This window comes from Pristis pectinata, chromosome 16, assembly GCF_009764475.1.
Source record: "Pristis pectinata isolate sPriPec2 chromosome 16, sPriPec2.1.pri, whole genome shotgun sequence".
In the NCBI taxonomy this organism is placed as follows: Eukaryota; Metazoa; Chordata; class Chondrichthyes; order Rhinopristiformes; family Pristidae; genus Pristis; species Pristis pectinata.
The window spans coordinates 22,245,549-22,271,608 of NC_067420.1; the positions used below are offsets into that span (position 1 = coordinate 22,245,549).

At 39.1% G+C, this 26,060-nt stretch overlaps 1 protein-coding gene across 1 annotated transcript; it reads left to right on the forward strand.

Moving 5' to 3' along the window:
- Window positions 1-25,444, forward strand: LOC127578964 (sodium-dependent lysophosphatidylcholine symporter 1-like). The gene is made up of 14 exons (XM_052031561.1): window positions 1-292; window positions 1,121-1,246; window positions 2,119-2,243; window positions 3,710-3,842; window positions 7,729-7,807; window positions 8,492-8,649; window positions 10,872-10,962; window positions 11,367-11,488; window positions 14,076-14,159; window positions 15,878-15,961; window positions 17,545-17,657; window positions 18,075-18,218; window positions 21,468-21,644; window positions 23,435-25,444. The coding sequence occupies exons 1-14, from the start codon at window positions 209-211 to the stop codon at window positions 23,472-23,474; spliced, it is 1,560 nt and encodes a 519-aa protein (XP_051887521.1). The 5' UTR covers window positions 1-208; the 3' UTR covers window positions 23,475-25,444.
- The last annotated feature ends 616 nt before the right edge of the window (window positions 25,445-26,060 follow it).

The following is a 26,060-nucleotide window of genomic DNA, read 5'->3' on the forward strand; positions in this document are numbered from 1 at the left end:
CGAGGTGGAGGCGGGCTGGCTGGCTGTTTGTTTCACGTCAGGCCCAGCACCAGCGGGGATTGTCACAGTCCTGGAGTGGCTGCTCCGCTTACAGCGGCTAGGTGACGCTGCTCCGGTCGTGGCTCGATCACAATCCCCGGGGCTGTGACGAGGTGACGGCTCTGGCTGAAGTTGCTGCGATAGGCGAGCCGGTCCTGTCAACTGCGGGATGGGGTCTGAGGAATGGAGCCTGGGGGAGAAGCTGCTGCAGGAGGCCGAGGCCGAGCCCGAGGGTTCAGTGCGGGTCCTGCAGGTGAGAAACATCTAGGAAAGCAAATGTTTAAAAAAAAAGGTCGGGGCGGCTGCTGTAGAGGAACAAAGGGGGAAATGCACATCTTAAATGTACAATAGGTCTTTCGGTATCTGAAAGAGGAATAGACCTGTTGAACTCTGGAATAAAAACAAAATGCTGAAATTTTCAGAAATTCGCGCAGCGTCTGCACGGAGAGCAATTGTTAATGAGTCAAGGCAAGTACTGGATAAAGGTAGAGGAAAGTTTTAAGACAGGAGAAGGGGAGATTGTGGAGAGATTAAATGGCAGAAGGATTTAAACTGCAGAGTGAGAGTAGTTTTGTGAGACAAATTGGTGTGTGGTTCGAAAGCACCCAATCCACAGGACTGACCTCCGCTATTCAACTTCCTCTGTGGCAATGGTTAAATTCATTTGAGAGAACTTTCATTTTAGCTCAAACGCTAGAGCAAATACAAGTCTGCTTAAAATTTAACAAGACAAATCCCTAAACAGTTGTGGTCATGTTTAGGAGAATCAGTCAAAGCAGCAATGAGGATTGTAGATGCTTCAGTGTTTCCTCTTAGCAAGTATTCCTGAATTGATTTGGAGTGAGATCAGACTGGGAGATGATTGTGAAGCATTCTGTAGTGAAATACTTGGCACACCAAGGAATATTGTCTGGGTGAGTTACCAAAAGTTTGTTCATTGAGGAACAATATCTCAGTAAGAGACAGTACTTTTGAAAGACCAGGAAATAATAGGTAGTTTGATCTTCAGTGTAACTGTCTATTTGATCTTGCCTTTCTTTGGTCTCGATCCCAGACTTTGACCTCTGTCTCCTCCCCACAGAAGGGCAATAGACGAGCACTGCCACTTTTCCAGAAACTTTGCTTTGCTGTGGGAGGTGCTCCATATCAAATGACAGGGAATGCTATTGGTTTCTTTCTCCAGATCTTCTTACTGGATGTGGTTCAGGTAGGACTTAAGTATACAAATCATCCTTCATTTCTAAATGTGTTGTATCTACCTAAACTTCTGGTTGCACTCATTAAACTCCCTTCACATTCGAACTGGGTCACCAAGACGTCTCCCCATCTTTTTGAAAGTTCCCAGGGAGATATCATACAAAGCAAATAAATGTAACTTGGCCCACATCCCAAAGATGTGCCAGTTGGTGGGTTAATTGGCCACTCTTTCATTAGCAAGATGATGATTTATGTTATCAGTAATCCAATCATGCAATATCTGTTCACCAGTAATCCCTTAACTCATTCACTGTTCCAGGTACACAGATCGACTTGGCTCAAGGCATAGTTACAACTGAGATTATTCTGTTGTATCCAACTCAACAGAGTCCCATGCATCTGATACATGTACATTGGCACCTTGTCTGACAAATCCTCAATCCTTGTTTTAAAGTTCTGCCCTCACTTCTTCAACCCCCTGTAACCCTACAGATCTTCAGTCCCTACTGCTCCAATTCTAGCTTAATACACAGCTCACCTGCACTGCTACAGCTATGTTGCCTTGGCCTAGGCACTATGTCCTGGAATTTAGTTCCTGAACATTGCTCTCTTGCTTTTAAGATGTACCTAAATATGCTCTATTATCTCCTTTTGATATTTGCTGTCGATTTTTGTTCAACGTCTGTGTGAAATGACATAATTATTTTTGCTTATTATATTTTTATGAATGTTATATAAATTTAGATTTATTATGTATCAGTCTGCATTATTTTATATCAATCTGATTCATTCGGAGGGTTTCTTGTGACTTTTAGTTTAAATCTGTGACTTATTGTGTTTCAAATATGCACAGTAATGCATATTATGAACTTTCTGTTTCAGATGGAGGCTTTCTATGCATCTCTGATTATGTTCATTGGTCGAATTTGGGATTCTTTCACTGATCCTGTTGTTGGTTTCCTTGTCTGCAAAAGCAGAAGAACAAGATTTGGCAAGTTGCTTCCTTGGTGAGGATATCCTAAATCATGTTAATGTGCGGGAATGCAAGGAGATGTACATTTGGAGTTGGGGTTTGTAATGGACTCTGTGGTCAGAACAATTTGACTTCACTGTTCTGCAGCCATTTAATGAGGAACAAACTATTAAATGAAGCAAGTTTCTTGTTTTAGTTGTCAGCTCAGCAGTTTTGAGTGTCTTGTCAAGTCTGCCTGAGATGTTAACTTGAGGGTAACCACTTAACATCTTGAATCTTGCAGCCACTCCTGATATACAATGACTGGATCCACTGTCTTCGGTGATCATGAGTAATGCAAATAACTTAAAACATCTTTTATTTCATTCTTTAACAAAACTTTCTGGTGATTAACATTTCTTAAGGAACATATACACTAAAACATTCTCTTTCTTCTTGTTACTATGTGCAATCCATTTTACTACTCACTTACTAAATATTCAGTGCTTATCTTTTAACTGATGCTTTAGAATAACCGCCTTAATTCTTGAAACCATTGCCATTTACGTAGATAAGGTCAATTATGGCTCTGTTCTAACATTTAAAGCTAGTGTCAAATTTTTGCATTTACATGATAGGAAAAAAAAGCTGAAAACACTCAGGTCAGGCAGCATCTGGAAAGGAAAACCGTTAACATTTCAGGTGGAAGATCCTTCATCAGAACTGGTCTTCTGCCTGAAACACTAATTCTGTTTGGATGGCAGATTGGTGCAGCTGGTAGAGCTGCTAAATTGTAGTGCCAGAGACCTGGGTTCACTATTGACCTTGGGTGATCACTGTGTGGAGTTTGCACGTTCCCCCAGTGACTGTGTTTTATCTCAGTGCTCTGGTTTCCTCCCTTCCTGTAAACTGCCCCTAGTGTGTAGGTAAGTGGTAGAATATGAAGGGAGGTGATGAGAATGTGGGAAGAATAAAAAATGGGGTTAATGTAGGATTAATGTAAATCAGTGGTTGATGATCGATACAGACTTGGTGGGCCAAAGGGCCTGATTCTGTGCCTTTTCTCTGTATGACATTATGACTCTATAGATGTTGCTTTCTACAATTAAGAACATTTTCTTACTTCATACCCTATATTTACACTACTTAATTTTCTTGTGCACATTCTTGTCAACCATGCAGAGAGAAATGTTTTGTCATGAAGCAGACCGTGAACTGTAAAGAAGACACAAATTGAAACTCCGATGAATGCAATACAAATTTTCAATGACGTCAACAAATGTTCTGAATATTAATACCATACATCAGTCATTAGGTGTTGGGACTGATCACTGTCAATGAATCATTTATACATATAGGTGTGAGAACATGCATGATGCATATTACTGCCAAACTAAATCTTGGGAATTAAGTGGAGGGCAATAGATTCTGGAAGAAAATATCCTGTAAATAATTCTTTTTGGATTTAATTTTAAAGAAGCTTATCATTGCTGAATAATTTCCACATTCTGACTTTTCCAGGATTCTGTTTTCCATGCCATTTGGAGTTGCTTCTTATTTCCTGTTGTGGTTCAGTCCTTCTTACACGATGTCCTGGGAATATGGCTTCTTCTGGTACCTGATTACCTACTGTGCCTTCCATACCAGCATGAGTGTAAGTGTTTGTTTAAATCTGATGATCCAATTAAACTCACTTGTTGTGTAACAAGCTAATGCTTGCTAATCTGTGTTAGAGGCTCAGTGTCATATCTCTGGATCTGAAAATTGGGACCTTTTAATTCCCCCGTGCAGTGAGGTGCAAAGGCATGGGGCAAGTATTAAACTGTACAAAATAATATCCTAACACGGCAGACATTTACAAGGCATTATAGGGATAAAATACAGCATTATAATTATTCTATTCTTACCCGGGTTAAATCCAGCATGCAAAAAAGCCATTCTACTTTGATGCTTCATGATTAAATTGAGTACAGTGTAGAAAAATGCAAAATAAAGCTCTTTTTACACCATACTATTCAAAGTTTCCTCTGCACCTTTCCGAAGAGGTGCATTAATCTGCACTCCTGTTATAATGTTTTCAATTTCCATACCATTTACCTTGATTGCCAAAATAGCACTATTCAGTCTCGTGCGGTAAACCTTCCAGTTCAGGCTCATTCAGACTTCTCTGACACTCATCTCCATTTGAACTGATGATATGTGGATTTGAACTTCCAGTCCAGCTTTCCACAAGGTCAAGCTCTGAATCACTATCCAGTTGGGTTTATAGTAAATGTTTTGATGTGGGACTTAAGGATGTACTTGATAGTGCCGGGAAAAACTTCAACAAGCATACTTTATAATACAGGAAGTATTTCTAGCTCAATTCAAAAGAAGTATGCCAGTAATGGAATTGAAATAATTGAAGGAGAAGGAAAAATAAAATGTACTAAACTGCAGCATTGTTTAGGAAGTTGTTAAGCAGCTTTCTGTTGTTGCTTTTCTAGCAGCAAATCAGAACCCATTATTAGGTGGTTTACTTCACTTAATTTACCTCTCAAATGGTTGTGTTTTTATTTAGTTCAAGGAAAACTGAAAGTGAAGCATGACTCGGGCACTTGTTACCTCACTGTAGCATCTATATGATGTCTTTATAGTTGGCTCTGTTTGTTTGAGCTAAGGGGAGAAAAAAACAGTAAATATATTAGCTGCCTTCAGTTGTTAAATTCCGAAAATAATGAATCATTAATTTACAGTGCTGTCAGATAAAGTTTGCAGGTGTGCAGGCACATTTGGAGGGACTGTTGCATTTTTTTTCTGGTAGAGTTAAAACATGGTAAAAAAACCAAAATGTATTTAAGGCAAAGGTTTTAAAATGCACAGGAAATTGGTTAGTCTTGAAGATGAAAAGATTATCTATATGTATGACTTATCCTCTAAGGTCTGTTTTGTGGTTTGGACCTTTACATTTAATAGTTAAAGAATTCTGAATTCTAAGATTAAATTACATATGTTGTCTCTGAAATGACCACAGTTAGAATTAAATCTAATGAAGTGCAGAAAAGTAATGCTCACCAACATTCTATGCATTTTGTACAGTTTCAACCACTGTGTCACATACTGGCAGCTGAATAAACAATTAGCAATTTAGCATAACCACACCTCTCAACTTATTTCATGGAGGAGGTAATTAGGAATAGGGTGGAAAGTGAGCCAAAGAAAGAATCACTTGTTCTTAGATGTCATAAAAGCTTTAACATAATCTTCCAAAGGAGAGATGGAGATGAGAGGAAGTGAGAAGACACAAGAGATTGCAGATGCTGGAATCAGGAGCAAAAAACAAACTGCTGAAGGAAGTCAGTGGGTCAAGCATCATCTGTGGAGGCACAGGATAGTCATCTCTTTGCCAGCACAAATGCTGTTTGACCTGCTGAGTTCTTCCAGCAGTGTGTTTTTTGCATGAGAGGCAGTGAATTCCAAAGCAAGTTCTGAAGGGGCAGCTGCTACTGAGAGGGTGAGTAGGGAAAATTATGCAGAAGGGATGGGCAATAGATGTGTCCTTTCCATTATTTTTCACCTTAAGCAATAAGTATAGACTTTGCTGTTGTGGTCAGGAGTGAAGTAGCAGCATTTGTTGTTGACTTGGGAAAATTCATATCAAAAGACCTAGTGATTTCTGTGATGAGAACTTTACCTTTTCTGATGTGTGCTGCTGCCAGGCATCAGTTTTTGGCCCCAGCAGATGTGATATCAGCAAGATGGCTGTGCAGCAAATTACATTAAATAATTCTCCCAGACAGGAAATCAGGAAGGAAAAAGCACAAATCTTAATTGACTTTTTACCTTTTTATAAAGATCATACGTAATCGGCGAAGTTGATCTATGAAACTTGTAGCTAGAAATGTGGAGTAGAACTAAATGCATATTCTTTTAGACCTTTTAGTGACACAGATTTTGCAGCAGTAAAGCATTCAAAACTTATGTTAACCTTGTGCAGAAAAGCATAACATCTTTGGGGTATTTCATAGTGAGCCTAGTTTATAAACAACATTAATTCACTTCCATTCCATGTACTTCCCTTTTGGAAGAGGCAGAATTATTGCTAGGAACCAAGGGACTTCTACATCATGTCACATCAGTCAGTTCCACAGTAATGATAACCAATAATAATAGTTTCACTGTTGTTGTTACTGCAATATCTGGTTAATTAATGGAAGAGGGAGGAATTCAAACTACCATACACCATAAGAAGTAAAAGCAGGAGTAGACCATTAGGCTCCTCATGTCTGCACTGCCATTTATTAAGAATTTTGGTTGATTTTTTTTTCACTTCAGCATCACTTTTCTGTACTAACCCTATATAGAGTCATAGAGCAATACAGCACTGATACAGGCCTTTTGACCCAATGTATCCATGCTGACCACAGTGCCCACTCAGCTAGTCTAATTTCCTGCTTTTGGCCCATATCACTCCAAGCCCTACCCCTTCGTTTACCTGCCCAAGTGCTTAAATGATATTATTGTACCTGCCTCAACCACTTCCTTTGGCAACTCATTCCGTATACTCACCACCCTCTACGTGAAAAAGTTGCCTTTCAGGTCCCTTTTAAATCTTTCACCTCTTACCTTAAACCTATGCCCCCTAGTTTTGGACTCCCCTAACCTGGGGAAAAGACTGTTACTATCCACCTTATCTATGCTTGTCATCATTTTAAATGCTTCTATAAGGTTGCTCCTCATTTTCCTGCATTCCAAGGAATAAAGACCAGCCTGGCCAAAATCTCCCTATAACTCAGGCCCTCTTGTCCTGGCAACATCCTTGTAAATCTTCTCTGCATTCTTTCCAGTTTAACCACATCTTTTCTATAATAGGGCGACCAAAACTGTACACAGTACTCCAAGTGCGGCTTCATCAGAGACTTATACAACTACAACGTAATGTCCCAACTCCTATATAGCATGAGTATTTGATTCCTTTAAAACCTAAAAATCTGTTGATTTCTGTCTCGAATATATTCAGCAACTGAATTTCCACAGCCCCCTTGGTCAGAGAATTCCGAAGATTTACTGCTGTCCTAAATCTCAAACCATCTAAGTCACCACTATTGTCAACTGTACTTCTTGTACTTTGGACTTTTCCCCCACTATACATAAACTGTTGTGTTTTCCTGAAGCTTAATTTTTAAATACATTGTCTAACTGCACTTGAAGGAACACATTCTAGCTTTTGCTCAGGGATTTATTTTGTCCTGTCAAGCCTTCAGTCATCTATTGCTAAATTTCAAAATCGGTATCCATGTTGTGCATATGAAAGTTGCCTGGAGACCTTCCTGAAGCCTTTGAAAAATCTAAAGCCAACTGAGAAAAGAGCCTTTTCCCTCTTAACCTTGACTGGAAGCTAAATCTGATTTCACAGGGGAAAATGCATTCTTATCCCAGCTAGCCTCATAATTTTGAATATTTTGTTATTTATTCTGTTATTAAGCTCTTAGCACACGTGGATGTGTCTTTGAGAATTACATTAGTTTTTTTTAATACCTTGAATAATTGTGTTCCTACAGTGTTTCCATGTACCCTATTCTGCGCTAACCATGTTTCTAGGTGGTGATCAGCATGATAGAGATTCAGCAACAGCATACAGTAAGTGTTAATTTGCCCTTGTCCAAAGCTTAATATTATCTTAGCTCCAACTTCTTCTGAAAATTCCATGTGGTTCCCCTTTCCTTGCATTTTATGTTTTGCATATCTGATGTATACTACTTTGCCAAAGTAATTCTGTTGGCAGAGTTGATCCCTGTTGGAATACAATTTCTTAAGCAACAAGGAACATTCCAGGAAAGTACCACATTCCACCTTCTGAATGTGTTGGGTTTAACAGATCTTGGCTGAGAGAGTGGCAGAGATATTAAAATTGGCTTCAGTCTCTACTAGGCTACAAATGAGTCAATTGGGTAGGATTCCTCCTAATTACTTCACAGAGGCGTAAGTTGTTTGCTATGTGGACGTTGAATGAGAAAAGCATTAAACTTGGCAGTTCTGCCAGCTGGTCAGGGAGCATTCCTTTTTGTTTACAAATGGTTATTCCAGAGCTTAGTATCGATCAATCCATACCCTTTTATCTGTAGCCCTAAGAATTTAGCAGAGATGTAACACAAAGGTATTTTGTGCAGAATGTCTCACTTGAGTATATCGTTGAATAGGGGCAGTGAAATAACCTTGTAGGGCTACGTAAGTATGAACACTGCGCATGGTAACATTAATGGGTTATTATAAAGTCATGTTTACTTATTTGACAGTTATATCATGGTGTCTGTCTGTTTACAGGAATGGGAGTTGAAGTTGTGGCAACACTGGCAGGAGCTGCTATTCAGGGGCAGATTGTGGGAGCCTATCACACACAAACTGTAGAAACTTGTCACATGATCCAGAATGGGACAGCACTCAACGTTACTGTTCCACTAGTAAACAGCCTCAATAACACGGTCAGTGGTGCTCTTTGAGTAACCTCAGCACTGTATTTGGTGTATTACAGATTGTTTTGTTCTGGCTATATTCAGAGATGAATGGATGTGACGGAAGATCAAGTTCAGTACTGTTGTATGTTATGAATAAAACTTTCCTAAAGCCAGTATCATTCTTTTCTTGAATCAGCAACTTGGATTTCTTGTGCCTTTTACAATAGGATGATAATCAGACAAAATTTGACCTAACCAGAAATTCTATGTAGACACAACACTCCAGCCTGCATCGTCAATCCCATTACGAGGTTTTTCTTTGTCCACTGTTGCTAGGATAACTTCCTTGATAAAATGAGGGCTAAGAATATATTGTTTACTAATGCTACTTGCTGTACTCACTTTATCCTCATTAAAATTAGAAGCCCAGAGTAGATTCTGCTGTTACTGAACTTCATCAAACTGTTCTCTAGAGGGCAAAATTTTGTGTTGTAACATAGGAAAAGAGGTTGGCAGCTGAGTCACTTAGTCTGTTCCAATATTCACTGAGGTCATAGTTGATCTCTATCAACCTGTTTACGATCTATTTTCTTTAATACCCTTGGTAGCAAAAATATATCTTGCAGATTGAGGCAGTTGGCAATATGATGGCCATTGCATGATCTCAGTGTTACTTTGGGCACAATTGAATGAAATGGATCAGTTAATAGGTTTCACTTTAGTTTAATGATCTTGTGGTATCTCATCTATCCATTTCTAAATAAAAATGGAATTTTGATGGACAGTGAAAGAAACCAGAATGCAATCAAATGCAGATTTAAAGCAAAATACTATAGATGTTATTAATCTTGGGGTGGGGGGAGAAAGCCCAGAAAATGCCTTATGTATTTGGCAGATGAGGCAACATCAGAGAAGAGTGAAACAGACTTAACCATTCAAGTTGGCAACCTTTCATCAGAACTGGGAAAAATTAGACATGAAATAAGTGTATAATTGCAGAAAGTAGGATGATGAGTGGAGAGAAGAGAAGGAAAAGATTATGATCGGGTGGAGACCAAATATTTGATTGGTTAGTGGCAGTGCTGACTGTAAGAAGGCGGTAACCAGCCCTTATCTATAGCAGGCATGACTGCTACTTGACCTGCTGAGTATTTCCAGCATTTTCAATTTTTGTTACAGTTTTTACCCAAATGTGTATATTGCCCCAATCTGTTTTACAGTTTTTTTTTACTGATACCTCAAGAACTCAAGATCATTTGTGTGCAATCGCAACAGGACAGCAATGGAAAAAACAAATTCATTGCTGTAATATACAGCAAGAGCCGTAAAAGATACTTCAGAGGAAGCAGCTTTTAAACTTCAGAATGCTGTCGCTCTAAGATACCTAAGAGACAGTGGCTTCTGCTCAATGTATTGTTGAAGATTTCCTGCATTTCCCATTCCAAATCCTCAAACCATTGCTTACAACATTCCACTTGCTTCCACATCAAGTTCAACTGCTCTTTGGTCTTCTACTACTACTACTTGTGTTGTAGTAAATAATGTTCAAGGCCTGTGTGGATTAGGGAAGGGTCAAAGGATGGTAGTTGGAATTAAGGGAGTGAGTTATGGGAAAGAATGAAGAAACTTGGATTTTTTAAAAAAATAATAATGACTGAATGATCTTGTAGCATGACACATAGAGTAAATTTTTAAAAAGTAAGTAAATCTTGAACTCCAGCATGCTTTAAGCAAACATGATGTAAGAGCAAGGGGAAACAGAGTATAAATTTAAGACAAATTCTTCTTTGTATCTTCTACTTAGGCAGTCCCATGGGATCAAGGATGACTTGCTTCCACTCTGGTTTTGTGCATTGTGAGGTGGCTAATGAGGCCAATGTGGGGACTGCAGACTCTTTCACAGATGGGGCAGGAGGTGGCTGATAGAGCGGGTAGCTGTGTAGTGTCTGAGGTGGTATACTCCTTCTGCAGGGCTGTTGTGCTCCCCAATACATGGCCTCAAGGTTCTCAATACCTCCCCAAATGCTTCATATAGAGATTGATCAATAAGTGGAATAGGCTCTTGATTAAGATGGTGAAGATGAAAATCTTTGGTTAATTTAAAAAAAAAACTTGAATAGCTTGATTTTTTTTTTGTTTAATCAGAAAAAAATTTCTGTTTAGTCACAATGATCGAAGGGGCCATTTCTTTTGTGTATTTGGGCTTGGGGCTTTACATGCAAGAAACATGTCTTTTTCTGTTTCCACAGAAATGGGCTTACATGCTGGCAGCAATGGTGATCTGTAGCCTTTACTTTCTCTGTACATTGATTCTATTACTTGGAGTAAAGGAACACACAGGTAAGTGGCTGGGATGCGACCGCAATTCAGAGATGTGGAAGTAACTTAAGGCTATAAACCAAGTTTATTCTCAAGCTAAAATTTTTAATTGCTGCCTGGACACTGGTATGTTGAATTATCTTCCTTTTTGTACTTTTTCCCACTTTTCTTCCTTCCTATCAATCATTGCATCTTGTTGGAGTGCATTGACATCTGATATGTTACCAGAACAGCCATTTTTCATGCATGTGCTCAGCCATTGAGAGTTGGAACTTAGTTTGTGTAAGATGGCAAACAGATTGGACAAGTTTAAATTTTACACATTTAGTGATTCAAATATCCTCGAGTGCTGACTGAGCCATTTACTTGTGTTTGGAAGATACTAGCTGCATAATAATTGGTTGTTTTATTTTTGATTAATGCAGGTTGCTATGCTCCCAAAGAACATTCCCATGTGTCATATTTGACAGGCTTGAAGCTAGTAATGAGTCACAGACCATACCTGAGCCTAACCTTTGGCTTTCTGTTTGTCTCATTAGCTTTTCAGGTAACTGAACAAGTGAAAATATAGTGAATTTATTTATTTGTTGTCATTAGGCCTTTGCATCATTTATTTAAAAAAAACAAGAATTTTGTTACTCATTGTTCTCTATATATCACTGGTACAAATAAAAATTTGAGGCATAAAGTCAACCGTAGTGTATCTGAATAAATGGCACAGTCTTGAATTCTCCATTTGATCGTTCATAATTCCGCCAATATGTCTGGCCCTATGCTCACTGAAAAGGAAAGCCTCAGGTTCTATCTGTGATTAGTTGACCTCCAAGTAAATGCTGGAAGTACTGATGCTTTAACAGATTTGTGTTAAATTGATGATTTTGTTTCTAGTGCTTTTTTTTCCTGATTTGTATCCAGTGACTTCTCTAGAAAGATGTTTTCCATTTTCTTTATCCGTTGCTTTCTCTCCTCCATAGTTGACTGGAGGTTCCACTGCACCTGCCTCTAAATCTTTTTTTCTGCTTTTCTGCACTCGCATCCTCCTCCCACCACAGGCAGGAATAGTGTTCCCCTTGTCTTCACCTTCCATCCCACAGGCGTCCACCCTCAGTGATCATCTACCACCTTCAGTGTGAGATAGCAGATCTCACATCTTCCATCTCAGAGATGCATCTTCCTGTTCCCTTTTCCCCTTGTCCTATGGTGATGGTTGCTTAAAATATGCTGTTTATGGATTTATTTACTTTATTAAAAGTCTCCTCATTTTTAGTGCAACAAGATCATTTTCTCTGCTGCTCTCTCATTTACTTTTCCATCTTGACCAACTTCCTCCTCATGGCATTTACCCATGCAACTGCAGGAGATGCAAGATCTACCTTTTACCTCATTGTTTTTCACAATCCAGTGACACAGATATTCTTTCCAGGTGAAGCAGCGATTGTCTTGTTCTACTCTGGTTCAGTGTACAAGTCTTCATTATCTGTGAGAGATTGAAACATAGATCCCAGGAATAACAAAAATCACAGATGCCTCTGAGGCTGCTGGCAATGCATTAAGGCTGTAATGACATACAGCTGTCAACCTTTCAGTGGGTATAACAACTTCTATGTATCTTTCAGCATGTCAAAGCAAACATGGTTTGCTTTTAATTTACAACATCCTTACAAGGAGGAGATTGATTTTTCTCACCATCCACAGCAGCGAGTGACTGGTGGCTTCCCCAGAAGCAGCAAGTTGTTGAGCTACAAGCACAACTACCCACGTAATGGACCCTGGCTCCAGCCACAAACCTGCCCATGTTCCCGTTCCTGACCCTTGCCTCCAACAGCATAGCTAGCCCACACTCTGTACTCCTGGCTCTGGCCTCAGCAGTAGCTATATATCAATGGTAACTGTTAATTCAAATGGCCTACTAAAACACTGGTGACTACATGGCTTGGGAAGTCCTGCACTTAGAAATAATGTGCAAGTTAGATATAATTTTACATATTTGTGAAGAATAAACATGGCACCTATTTCAAAAAAAAAATAAGCATCCCTGGTTCCTGACCCTCTCTTCGCCCACACACCAACTATTGATATTTCACTGCCTGCCAGCACAAGACATTGAATGTAGTCCATGTCATTGGCAAAGAGGACACCAGAGGAGAAGGCTATGGAGAGATGCACAGTGTATACCAACACCTCCAATAAGGTGCAATTAACCTCGTGCGTAGAAAGCCTAGGTACTGCCTTTGGTGTTCACAATGTGGTCATTTCTGCGTCGGAGAAATCAAATGCAGATTGGGTGACTGCTTTGCAGAATGCCGCTGTTCGCTCTCGCAAGAATGACACTGACCTTTCACTTTCCATTCACTTTCATTCTCTGTCCCACTCCCAGTCCAAATACTGGCCAGTTCCAATGAAAGCTTATCAACCTTTTATGTTGACTCTATTTTTCTCCGTCTGCAGGTGCTGCCTAACTTGCTGAGTTCTTCCTGATTTTTTTTTATTTCAGAAGTCCTATATCTGCAATGTTTTGTATCTCAAAGCATTGTTCCCACATTGATTCTTCTTCTCTTTCCTCTGTCCTCATTCACCATCCCTTATTCTCATCTCCCGTCGGATCATCTGGGATGAACAAACTTTACCAAGCTCTCAGCTGGAACCAATGCCATTTGTGTGCTGGGAAAAAAAAACATGTCATTCAGTCCCTCTTGGTCTCCACCTCGTGTTTTCTCCACCCTGCCTCTTCTCTGCAATTCTCCACATGTGCCGCTTGACCTGCTGAGTATTTCTGGCATTTTCTGTTTTTAAGTGCATTCATCAACTGAGTGAAAACAATGGAATTTAGCTGCACTGCCATTTTGTCCAGTGTCCCCACCTTCCCCTAAGCCTCAAGCACTAGTGGTCTTTGCTTAATCTATCTTGGCACATAGGGAAAATGACCATCTGTGTAGGGAGCTGGAGGGCAGAGACCGCAGGAGTGAGCGTCAAGCAAAAAAACAAACTTAATTTCATGTGTACCCTCAGCATTGAGAACTTGCTTTAATTGCTGAGATTTATAGTTGAAATTTGTGTTTGTTTTATTGAAAATAGTCTGGTTTATATCATAATTTAATATACATGATGTTTCTTCCTGTCGCTTTCTCACTCAGCTCGTCCAGAATAATTTGGCTCTGTTTTGTACCCATGCTACTAGTTTGGGCAGTAACTTTCAGCACATCATCATTGTAATTTTGGTATGTAAACTGTTCACTTCCTCGAATTTAATTTCTCAAGGAAATCTTCTGAGTGAATAACATGTCTATTCAAATATATTTAAACCTTTCCCAATTTTATGTACAATTGTAAAGTTATTTTTCTTGCCTGCCTACAACACCGTTAGTTGCTGGATAATTTCAAACAAGGTTTATCTAAAATGTGTTTACACATACAAAGAATTTGCCCTGGTTTCATATCCAAATTGACTTCTGTGTTTCTTAAATTAGATGCATTACATTTGGTCTTGTCAGTTGTTAGCTGTCTGAATACATTTCATTGTCTTTTATGTTCTTATGTAGAGGTTGAGTAATCTTAACTCTTCCAAGCAAACCTTCCAAAGCGAATTCAGTTTCCTTCCCTGAAAGATAACACACGTCACACAGGAATGGAGTGATGTAGAATAGGGGAAAGCTAAAACTCTCAAATTATATAAAATATCAAGAATAACTGTTTAGAGACAAACAGCTATTGAAGTGTGGGGCATAATTTACTTCCTTCCTAGTTATTCCTCCTCATAAATATATGTGGCACTGTGGTGGAGGTTAAGGGATGCATATATAAGCTTTTAAAAGGAGTTAAAAGGTAATTGAAGCCTCCACGTAGAAAAGAATAGGTCCAACATAGGAAACAGACCATAGGCTGGATTTTGTGATACCTGCAATAATGGTCACCATTTTAATGGTAAGTCAGATGGAATGTTTCCCATTTGTACATGTGCACATAAACACAGAAGTTCAGAATTATTCTGCTCCTCAGCAGGTTGTCTTAACATAGGCTGTGCTGATTGACTATGTAAAGGAATAGATGCATTGTATGTCCATGAAGTCCATATTAGTGATGACAGTAAAAGTTATGGTTGGTCCCTCTGGAAGAGCCTGAGAGTTTAACAGAAATATGATTTGATATGGGAGTACAACACCCTTCCTTACAGAATATTTTGCTGATATACAGTTTGCAAAAATCTTTTTTGTTCCTTTGTATCTCCATTTCCTCTCACTGGGCCCAATAGAGATGATGTGTTGCTCACTGAAAAAAAAACAAAGTTATCACTTTAGAACTTTCTTTATGGAAACCATAAATAGTCACCCATATGATCTGTTAACTATTGCCAAGTAAATCACCATCAAGCAATATACAGATGCATAGTGGTGGGATGTACTTCTGGTTATCTACCCATTCAAGCTTCAGGCTATTTACTTTTCATTCTAAAGTGTGACAGATTTATTCTGGTTTTGTTTCCCAATGTTGACAGTTTTGTATCATTGGTGTAGTGGTGCTAAATGCTTTCCACTACTATAGCAAGTTCACAGTTCTTAAGGAGATTTTTGAGTCTGTATCTTTATCTCAGCCCTCCCTCCCCAATGATGAGAGCTGATCTCATTTGTACGTGACATGAATTCTATATAAAAAAAATTATAAAGGCCAGACTATAGGCTAATAATTTAATGTAGAAACCATCACAATTTGACCTCCTCTTATCTGTATTGGACAATAGCTGATCCCTTAACCAAATGTTGCTGTTGAGATTGTCATAGAGTCATGGAGCACAGAAACAGATCCTTCAGCCCACTATGTCCATGCCAACCATCAAATACCCCTCTCTACTAATCCCATTGCTACATGATATCCCTAGATCTCTGTTTTATTTCTAATGTAAAGCAATCGGCTGATTAACTTTCCTTCTGTCTCTCATCAGGTCTCTGCAACAATCATGGTTCCCTTCTGGCAGTGGGTCTTGGTAAAATTTGGGAAGAAATCAGCACTCTTTGTGGGACTAATTGTGAGTTAATTTATTCATTAGCAAAGTTGAATCCTTCCTTGTTCTGCATTCTAAAAACCATGGAATGAAAATCTTCTTGCCTTGCAGTGGATGTTATCTGTTTCAGGTTGTGTTGATGATTGCTTAAGTGGTGCTGGTGGGAGCTGAGTGGGATGGTGGGGGAGTGGTCTTTCCTGCTGATGAACATATTCAGCTGTGTGGGAGGGCACAGGATGGAGTATTGAGCTCAAAATGAGAGTGCAGAATTGACAGTGCATATTGATGACATGATTTATTTAGTCTGCATATTTCTGAAGGACATACACAGTGTACATGTAACACCCTTGTCAACATGACATCTAGTATGATTTATCCCACACCATGGACCTGATTCTGGAGGTCCCTGCACTTAAGGTGGCCAGTAGTTCATTAATAATCCCAATTTTGTCCAGAAATGTTCACCAAATGAAAATCAATGTAATTAATTGATCTATGGTTTTACAGTTAAACTAAGTGAATGGACCATTGCTTAGTACTTAGAAACTCTGTTTCACCTTCTGTTAAATAATAGCTAAAACATTGAATATCAGCTAGTATTTCTGGCAATCTTTGATCACATTCAGGAGTAAAGGGCTTATTGGGACTAAGAAAAACTCATTTGTCACTGCCAGGTGCAGAATCAGTGCTGGGTTTCAGAGTGACACTGTTCAGTATTGGTTCCTGAGAGCAGAATATACTATACACCCTTATTTTCTTCGCTGACCTAATCAAGCAGGATCTAAATATTTTTCATATTTTTCTTGTTTCCTTATAACGTAGGAGGAGACAATTTGGTTCATTAAGTCTAAGCCAGCTGTCAGACGAATTCCATTCTTCCCATTAACTTCCCTGTAATTTATTCTCTCACATGAGCCCATTTACCGTCCCGCCTTCCAGCCCCCAGTTCTCCTGTTACCCATCTACACTTCGGGTTATTCACATCAGCTAATTTGCCTAACAAATCTTATGTCTTTTGGTATGAGGAGAAAACCAGAGCACCCTAAGGAAAGCTACGTGATCACAGGAAGAACATGCAAGCTCGATACACAGTACCACAGCTCAGGACCGAACCTGGTTCATTGGAGCTGTGAGACAGCTGCACTACTTGCTGCCCTGTGTCACGTCAACTCTTATGTAAAGGAATGGAATGTAGAAATAATTACTGAGGAAATGATGAATTTGGTCTTTTTATCTCTACTGTTCTTAATCAATTATAAATTTTAAGGTAACACACAGTGATGGACTTCACATAGAATTAAGCAGGTAAAATGTTGAATGGGAAGGTACGATCTGTAAAACAGTGAAAAGCCATTGCACTTGATGCTGGTTGGTAGTTTAATCTTGTTGGTTTAGTTTTCACTTGCTGACATAAATTTTGTTGCATACTTCTAAAAGAGCCACTGTTAATGCTCTAAACTGCTCAATGCTTTTTTAACATTGTATTTTGATTTGTCATTTTTAGTTGAATTTAGCCTAAGAAAAAGAAATGTAACGTGTTCTCAGTGCTCGAAGATAGGACTTTGTCATTGACAAACATCTTCTTTTCTTGTCTCTCTTCTGCTCAGTGGTATATTCCACCATTGATCACCATTGTTACAGTTAATGGTAACCTGCCAGTTATTATCGTTATGGCCATCGCCGCTGGTGTTAGTCTTGCTGTTGCTTTCCTGTTACCATGGTAAGTTTTGTGCAATCACTGTGATGTCATGCTCTAGATGGAACCCTTGATGCAAATAATTTCTGATAATGAGACGAACACCAAGTTTCTGGTAGGTAGAATATAAAGGAAATGAGGGATTTGGAACTTCAGAAAAACATGGTTAAAAATGGACGCCAAGCCAAAGTGAAAGTCAGAAAGGGAGCCTAAAATCTCAACTGAAAATGTGGCTTTTTCACAAGGTTTTAGTAGAAGGAAGTGTGAGTTTAAGAAGATTTTCTTTTGCTGTTTTTGGGAAAGTATTTCAACTGACATAATACATTCCCCAATCATTTTGCCAGATGGGAGCTACATTTCATTTATGTTTGTTCTTATCCATTTGCTTGTCTGCCAGTCAATTCCAGGTACACAGCTGATTGTTTTGGATTCTTTTTCCAGGTCAATGCTGCCAGATGTTGTGGATGATTTTCGAGCAAAGAACCCTCATTGCGTAGACCTAGAACCGCTGTTCTACTCCTTCTATGTGTTCTTCACTAAATTTGCTACGGGAGCTTCCCTTGGATTCTCTACTTTGTGTTTGCAGTATGTCTCTATATTTTTTTGTATATCCTTGATCCAGTCTTAAAGCTGACTTTGTATTTCATGGTTCTAGGGTATGATACGTGATTTAAATTATATTCTTCACGGCCACAGGTAAGCACTGGTACATCTCAATCTTCAACAATATGCCTTGGTAAAATACTTGTTGCATAGATATTATCCCTTTTCCCACTTCTTGTAACAAAATCTTTCATTTGTTTGAGAGGCAGCATCTTCCACTTCCCACAAGAGTGAGTCTGTGTTGCATTCTGTAAAAAGATCACAGGAACTGATGATGGAGGTAGTCATCTGCAATATCCCACTCACATCTCAGAGATAGAAATACATAAAGTATCTTAAAGTAACTATAAAAGGGACATTACAGGACCTCACTTGTGGAGAACCACAGAGACAAGCTGGAGGTCAGATGCCAGCACATCTGATCATTTGCTCAGCTGCTGGATTCAGCACTGAATGACTCCAATGATTGTAAGTTTTGTATCGTTTCTGCTTTTAGTGAAATCCTTGTCAATACCCTGAATCACCGATAACTCTGTTTGGGAATGTGTTAGCGTGGAATTGGGTTTTTGATTTTTTAAGACTTCAATCTGTCTTCTATTGTCAGAAAGAAGGTTGACATCAATGCTCAAATACATGGATTGGACTAAGGTGCTTTGATTCACTTACCATGACTCTTTTGATATAAACTAAATGGTGGTGCAGGGCCAGAAAAGGAAGTAACATATTGACATGTGTTTTTATTAAAGAAAAATGCATCCAGGATTCTGTGCTTCGTTAATTGAGGCAAAAAGTGCAAAAGCTAGACTTTTATGCTAGACTTTTACTGGTAATGTGTCAAGCAGATATTTTAATATATATTCAAAATGTCCAGGCTTTTGATAAGCAAGTGGGAAGTGTTCCTGCTGACATGTTTGATAACTAAAGGACAGAGATTTAAAATCATTTACAGCACTCTTTGTCTTGCAGGCCAAACAGTCGCATGTATTTCAATAAAAAAAAGATAATCACTTGGGTCGCACATTGCTTTGCCAGGAACTTGGTGCAGACGATTGCCCTCCACTGGCACTCCCATAACAAAGAATCGCCTCGGGCAGTGGTTGGCTGTGAGGGCTGGTGTGATGGGGCCTTGGCGAGTGGTGCAGCTGCTCAGCATTGCAATGTGGGACTTGGGGATACACCACGATGAGTTTGAGCCATTGCTGGGGACTGGCAATGGGTGTTCCATGTGTAGACAGACTGTCTGAATCCTATAAACTCTCTCATCACCACCTGGATGTGATAAACGCTCCTACATCCCCCTCTGTATGCACAGCTCCAAGCTTGTTACCATAGAGAAACCCTACTGTGGCAGCTGGAATGAATGCTTCAATTAATGATCCGGAATTTTTAAAAAGAGTCATTAGTAATGATGACAACAAAACTACCAAATTGTCCCAAAACCCCACCTACATCACTAACATCTTCTGTATGTGGCTCCAGACCCACCAATGGCATTGACACTTGAATGCTCTCTGAAATGGATCAACAAGCTACCCAATTCAGAGGCAATTAGGGATGGGCACTAAGTGTTGTCAGCAACACCCTGAAGAATGAATAAATACATTTTAAAGAAAATCAGGCAATTCTCAACAAAGGACCTATTATGCTCTGTCAATAGATACTGACAGTCTCAACCTGAAGCAGCTCGAGCTATGTTCAGAGCATTTTTGAATAAAGGGTTTTGATTGCGCGTGTGCTGGCGAGAAACAGTAGAAATGGACTGTCTGTGGAAGAAAGAGCATAATTAGTTTATTGTGGAGCTAAGGGTAATGATGAGATTTATTGATTCAAAACTGCTAAACAAACTAAAATGGGACAGCTATTACTGAAGGTAACTAAGATATTCCCACTGAAACCATGAGCTGGTAATTGCATGTGAAACTGAAAAGAGAGGAGAACAGACCAACATTCCTGCTGTGGAAATCTAATTATCACTGTGATGTTATCCCACTGATTACAGGTGTGGGCATTGGTAGGGCTTAGATATGGTCCAGCCCTATCCTAGGGATCAGTTTGATATAACACACACCTGTAGGTGCATACCACATTTTGGGGTTTCTGCAACACTTGTCCAAACTGGCTCAACCTCAAGAGTGTGAGGAGGACATTGATGAAGAATCTCTTGTGTAGCATAACAAAATATCTGTTTTATTTCATTATAACTTTACAGCAGTTTTAATTTATTATGTCTTTGAAATGCTATGGCATTAAGAGGTAGAATTATTGTTTTGCTGAATCTTAAATTTTTTATCTGTAGTTACGGAAGTGGAGGTAGGGGTGAGGATGGACACTGCTGCCCTCATTGTTTGTGTTCAGGTTGTCAGGACAGAGTTGCTTTATGGATGATATAGTGGAAAAGTGGAGGGCAAAAATGTGCTTTGATGCTGGAAGGAAAGAAAGAATGAATTTTCGGTTATCCTTTACATGACCTGATGCTATCCCAAAGTGTTTGACAATGCAAGTAATACTTCATGAATTGTGGTGTGTTGATAACAAGGCCACATAAACAGCAATAAAATAAATGAGCAGACACTCTGTTCTGTTAATGCTGTTAGTGCTGGCAAGACACAAGAAGCTTGTAGCTCTTTTGTATAATGGGCTCTTTTATATCAAGCAGAATGCAAACAGGACCTCAGTTTAAAATTTCTTCTTCAAATACAGCACCTCTGACAATGGAGCAATTCATCCACCCTTCACTGAAATTATGTAAAATCTTTCAGCTTGAACGCATGACTAACTTTGTTTGGAATAAGAGAGGAGGGGGTGGTGGGAAGGGGGTTTGTGAGTGTTCCTAAGTGTCATCATCAATATCATCGCTGATACTGCCAGAACTGTGGAAGAAAATACTGTCGTGGGTGGGGGGGAAGGGGTTGTGTGGGAGTGGGGGGGTGGGGGGAGCTGCTAATGCTGTTTTTAAATTGAACATCAGACATAAATGTCAGAGCAACCTGGCATTTTGTCTGTTTTTAAATGAAATTAGTTTAAGTGAGGTGACGTTCCCAAGAAATATCAGTTCTTTAGGTAGTCAGATGTGAGTGGCTATTGGGCTGTCTTTTTGCACCATTCTGTTCCTTTGTGAGTTTATAACCTACATCATCATTGTGCTTTTTCTGCATAGATGCATTTCATTAGTTGGCATGTTAACAACACTCTAGAGTTCACAGGACTTACGTTATTTGTGTGTCTGTTCAGTTTTTCAGGTTACAGACCAGGTTCCTGTGAACACATTCCAGCTGTGGCAAAGACACTGAAGGTGCTAATGGCACCAGTCCCAATAATGCTGGTGATCATTGGTTTAACTATATTTTACTTTTATCCAATAAATGAGACACGAAGAAGAGAATTAAAAGTGGAGCTTGAAGGAGTTGTGTAAGTGTGTAGACTATTAATCTCTCCATATTTTTAGTTTGGGTCTTTAGCTGAGAAGAAAGATAGCAAGAGTGAATTGATTCAAGTGAAGTTCAGGATTCATCTGTACAGGAAATCCCCAGGTTACCACAGGGTTCAGTTTCTGAGAGCTGTTTGTAACTCGACTTGTTTGTAACGTGGAAATCAACAAAAGTCGTGTATGGGAGAGGATCCCAGACACAGCTGTGACAGGAGAGTGAGCAGGCACACCTCCTTGCTGACTCAGTGAGTGAGCAAGTGAGTCTGCTCAGCGCTCCCAGCTCTGCTTGAGTTGTGGCCTGGTGGGGGATGGGGGGAGGGGAGTGGTGGATGGGGAGAGAAGGCACGTGGAAATGCCCAGTTCCCACTCAGCAGAAGAAGCCTGCAAACCTGCAGCAGCCGGCAAATCCATTCCCATCCATCCCTGCCAGTATCCCAAATGCTCATTCGTATAGACAGGGTGACCTTAAGTTGGGCATTCGTAATCTGGGGAGGGCCTGTACGCAGAGGTCTGTTGGCTTCCTGCCTCCATGGTGGCCTTAGCAGCTTCTTCAGAACAGAGGGAAGGACAAGTGAATATGTTTGTAACTGCCTCCCTGCTCAGTCACCTAGGGCTTGCCTAGCATGAAAAGTCCAGAACAAAATTTGTCCTGTTTACGCATCAAACCTACTCCTTTTCAAAGCAATGTCCTGCCTTATGGTTGCTTATCCCACCTACCTCATCTTCTAAAGGAAAGTCCTTGATTACATTCTTGCTCATTCCCCAAAGTGCGTAGACTCTATCTGTGTAACCCTATCCAGTCTTCTGCCTTTGTGCCCTGATTATTGTTTGTGATGTTGTCAGGGCACTTCTGTGGTCTATGAGATGGAATGGGGTGAGGTACTCGTGTCCAATCACATGCAAGGAGCTTTGAAAGGAAGAGTTACGTAATGCATTTTGTAGCCTGCTATTCCTGTACATGCAGGCATGTGTAGGATGAAGAATGGGTGAAAGATATATCCTTGTCAAAGTGTAGTTAGCATGTCTGTTTTGTGGTTAAATGAAGGAACCTTTGAACAACGATAAAGGATTGGAGAATAACTGAAGTGTCAGTGTCTCTGTACAGGAAGTACAGAGTGTGTACTTGTAGTGTACTCATGTAGCTTGGGGCTGGTAAACAGATATTTTGCACAAGCCACATAAGTAACAGATGTGAACTGTCTCTGTTGGGGAGTAGTGATGTAACAATGTATTTGGGTTTATTATATGTGAAGTTAAAAATGCTTGGATTGGTCTTGAAACATTGTTGATATGTAATAATCTGCATATAAAGGATTAATTAATACAAAGATTGTTATTTAACAATGTATTTTCAGTCATCTCTCAATCCTTTACCAATATTTTTAAAAAATTAAGTAGAGTCATGAGTACAAAGGAGAATTAATCATCCCTTCTGATATTGCACAACATTTTTGCTTTTATAATATGCTATACCAACGAACTGCAACATGTTAAATACTACCAATTTAACAGCTGTTCACTTAAATATTGAACAGCTGTTAAATCACAGTACTGTTTTTTTACTTGTAAGGTAATTCTTGAAAAGTAACATTGGCCCATGGCACTTATAATCAATTGTGCTGTGGAAGAAAAGTTGCAATACCAATTACCATCATGAAACAAAGTGAATTGAAGGAACAGAATAGCTCAGAGAGAGAGAAGCTTTGTGCTAGTGTCCTGAATTGTACAGTTATTATGTAACCCTATTGTCAACAATATCTTTCTTTGATAGAAAAAGCAGGGAAGTGGAACTTGAAGAGAATACACTTTAAAGCAAAATGCACATCCTTTGGAAGATCTGTGACTTGTGCGGATTCTGGCTTCAGGAAGATTGAGATGCAGAATTCTTGGAATACAGATGCGAGGATGAGTGGTCACCAAAGTGTGCTTCGTGTAAATAACCAAATCTGGTTCATCATTGAGCTGCTACCGTGAGACATGGAGACCAAAGCAGACCTCAACAAACCAAGCCTTGCCTCATGACCCAATGACCAAACAGCCTGAAACTAAAATAAAGGGAATTTGTTCTTAGTTTTTTTTTAAAATTTAAAAAAAAAATCTTGTTTACTAGTTTGTATCAAACCATGCACTAACTCATTCTTCTGCATGCAGGAAGAGTTTAATAAGAATCCATAGTGCTTTGAATGAGATGTGGGAGTTAAGGACATTTCTTTTTAACTTTTGTGTGCTATATTTGACGATCATTGCAAAGGGAGAGAGTTTAAAATGTAATGCCATAAATGCTGGTTACATTTTCATTGTCTCGTTCGTAAAAGTTGGATTTAATATATAATCACAATTAAACAGAGGTATGTGCAGTAAATGAGTTGAACCACAGAAGCTGTCAGCAGAAAAAATCCAAATAATGACAGAATTTTGTCTGAGAATCCATGGTAGAGAGACCTTCATCATTGCATGTGACTTTCTCCAGTCAAATATGTGTACAAGTATAGGAAAATAATTTATTAATTATGCAACAAGCATTAACCTAGATATGTTAAAAGCAGTTAATCCAATACATGCTGACCCAAGCACCGCTCAGCATTGGACAGAATCATTTTAAAACTATTTGGGAGAGCAATGGCTGAGTCAGTGCTATCGATACAACAGAATCCCAAACCCTCTTTAGTGCTCTAGTTTCTGCACTGAGGCATCACCTGGTACTCTGGAGGTTAACAGTTCATTTTTTAATATTAAATTAAATACCTCTCTGAAAAATGCCACTGTACTTTTGCACAATTACTAGAGAACTAGTTGGTAAATGCACTGCATGAATGTGAATGAGCATGAATATTCTATAAAAAAATAAGTGAGTAATAGGAATGAGGAGGATATATGTAATTGGATGTTTTTTTTTTGGTGATGTTATAGGGTGTTTAACATTTTCTGAAGATGATTTAAGCTCTCGATTTGAAGGATGAGCCATTTTGTTTTTGTCCTACAGTGCAGTTGATGGTGAATCTGAGAATATTCTGTTACTATTGAGCTTGTTTTAAGAGGACTGATGTAATTTGTGTTGACAGCAGCTTCTTGAACAGGAAGCTGATAGAACCACTTCCTACCAAGATCCATTACCAATTTTAAATACAAAATGAATTAAACTGCATACTATACCAGTATATAAAATGATCTAAGAGACTCTGTAATCTTTCAATGCTTCTCCCAAGGTTTCATTCACCTTATAACTTTAATTATCAGATGTAAATAATGCATCCTGAAAGAGCAAAACCAATCTGACACACAAACCATAGACAGAAGCTTATCTGTTATAGACTTCAATAAATAATCCCGATGCAGTCACCCAACCTCTGGATTCAAATAGGGAAACATTTGAAATCTTCATGAAGAAACTTGCAACTTGTAAATGATATGTAAAAAGCATTGGGACTTAATGCAGGGAGGCAGCTATTGGCTGTTCCCAGTAAACAGTGTGATTACTCAAATGAGAGGGTGGAAGGAGCACTGTATGTAGAGGAATTAAAAAGTTCATTAATAACAACACTTCTTTGATTGAATCAGGAAGCAACCCATAGTAGGACCACGGTGGACCATGATTTGAATCTTATCTCCACTGCTTATGTTAGTATTGAATATTCTTAGGAAGTAACATGTATTGTAAAATTCTTCTGAACCTTTGTTCTTAAAATCTGTTGTAAGTTTATATCATTTGTATTCTCTGTTTACATGATGTGAATATATTTTTTGCTGTTCACAAGATTCTCTATTAAATTTATAACATGTTTCTTTTTCATCTTTTTGACCATTAGTAATTATAACTTTGGTGTTTCTGGCAAATGGTATTGGCCTCAGTTAACTTCTGATTATACTGTGTTTTGTTAATAGGATTCCAGACAAATATTTGGTTAAAGGCAGCCTTAATGAATCAGAATCAGGTTTATTATTACTGACTTATTTGACATGAAATTTGTTGTTTTGTAGCAGTTACCATTGAAAGACATTAAAAATTACTATAAATTACAAAATAAATAAAGTGCAAGAAAAAGGAGTAAGTCGGGTAGTGTTCATGGACCATTCAGAAATCTAATGGCGGAGGGGAAGAAGCTGTTCCTAAATCGCTAACTGTGGGTCTTCGGGCTCTGGTACCTCCTCCCTTATGGTAGTAACAAGGGCATGTCCTGGATGGTGAGGGTCCTTAGTGATGGATGCCACCTTGAGGCACCATCTCTTGAAGATGATCTCAGTGGTGGGGAGCGTTGTGCACATGATGAAGCTGGCTGAATCTACAATCCTCTGCAGCCTTTTTGCGATCCTGTGCATTGGAGCCTCCATACAAGGCTGTGATGCAATCGGTCAGAATGCTCTCCAGTCATTCACCCCCTAATGAGGACTGGTGTGTG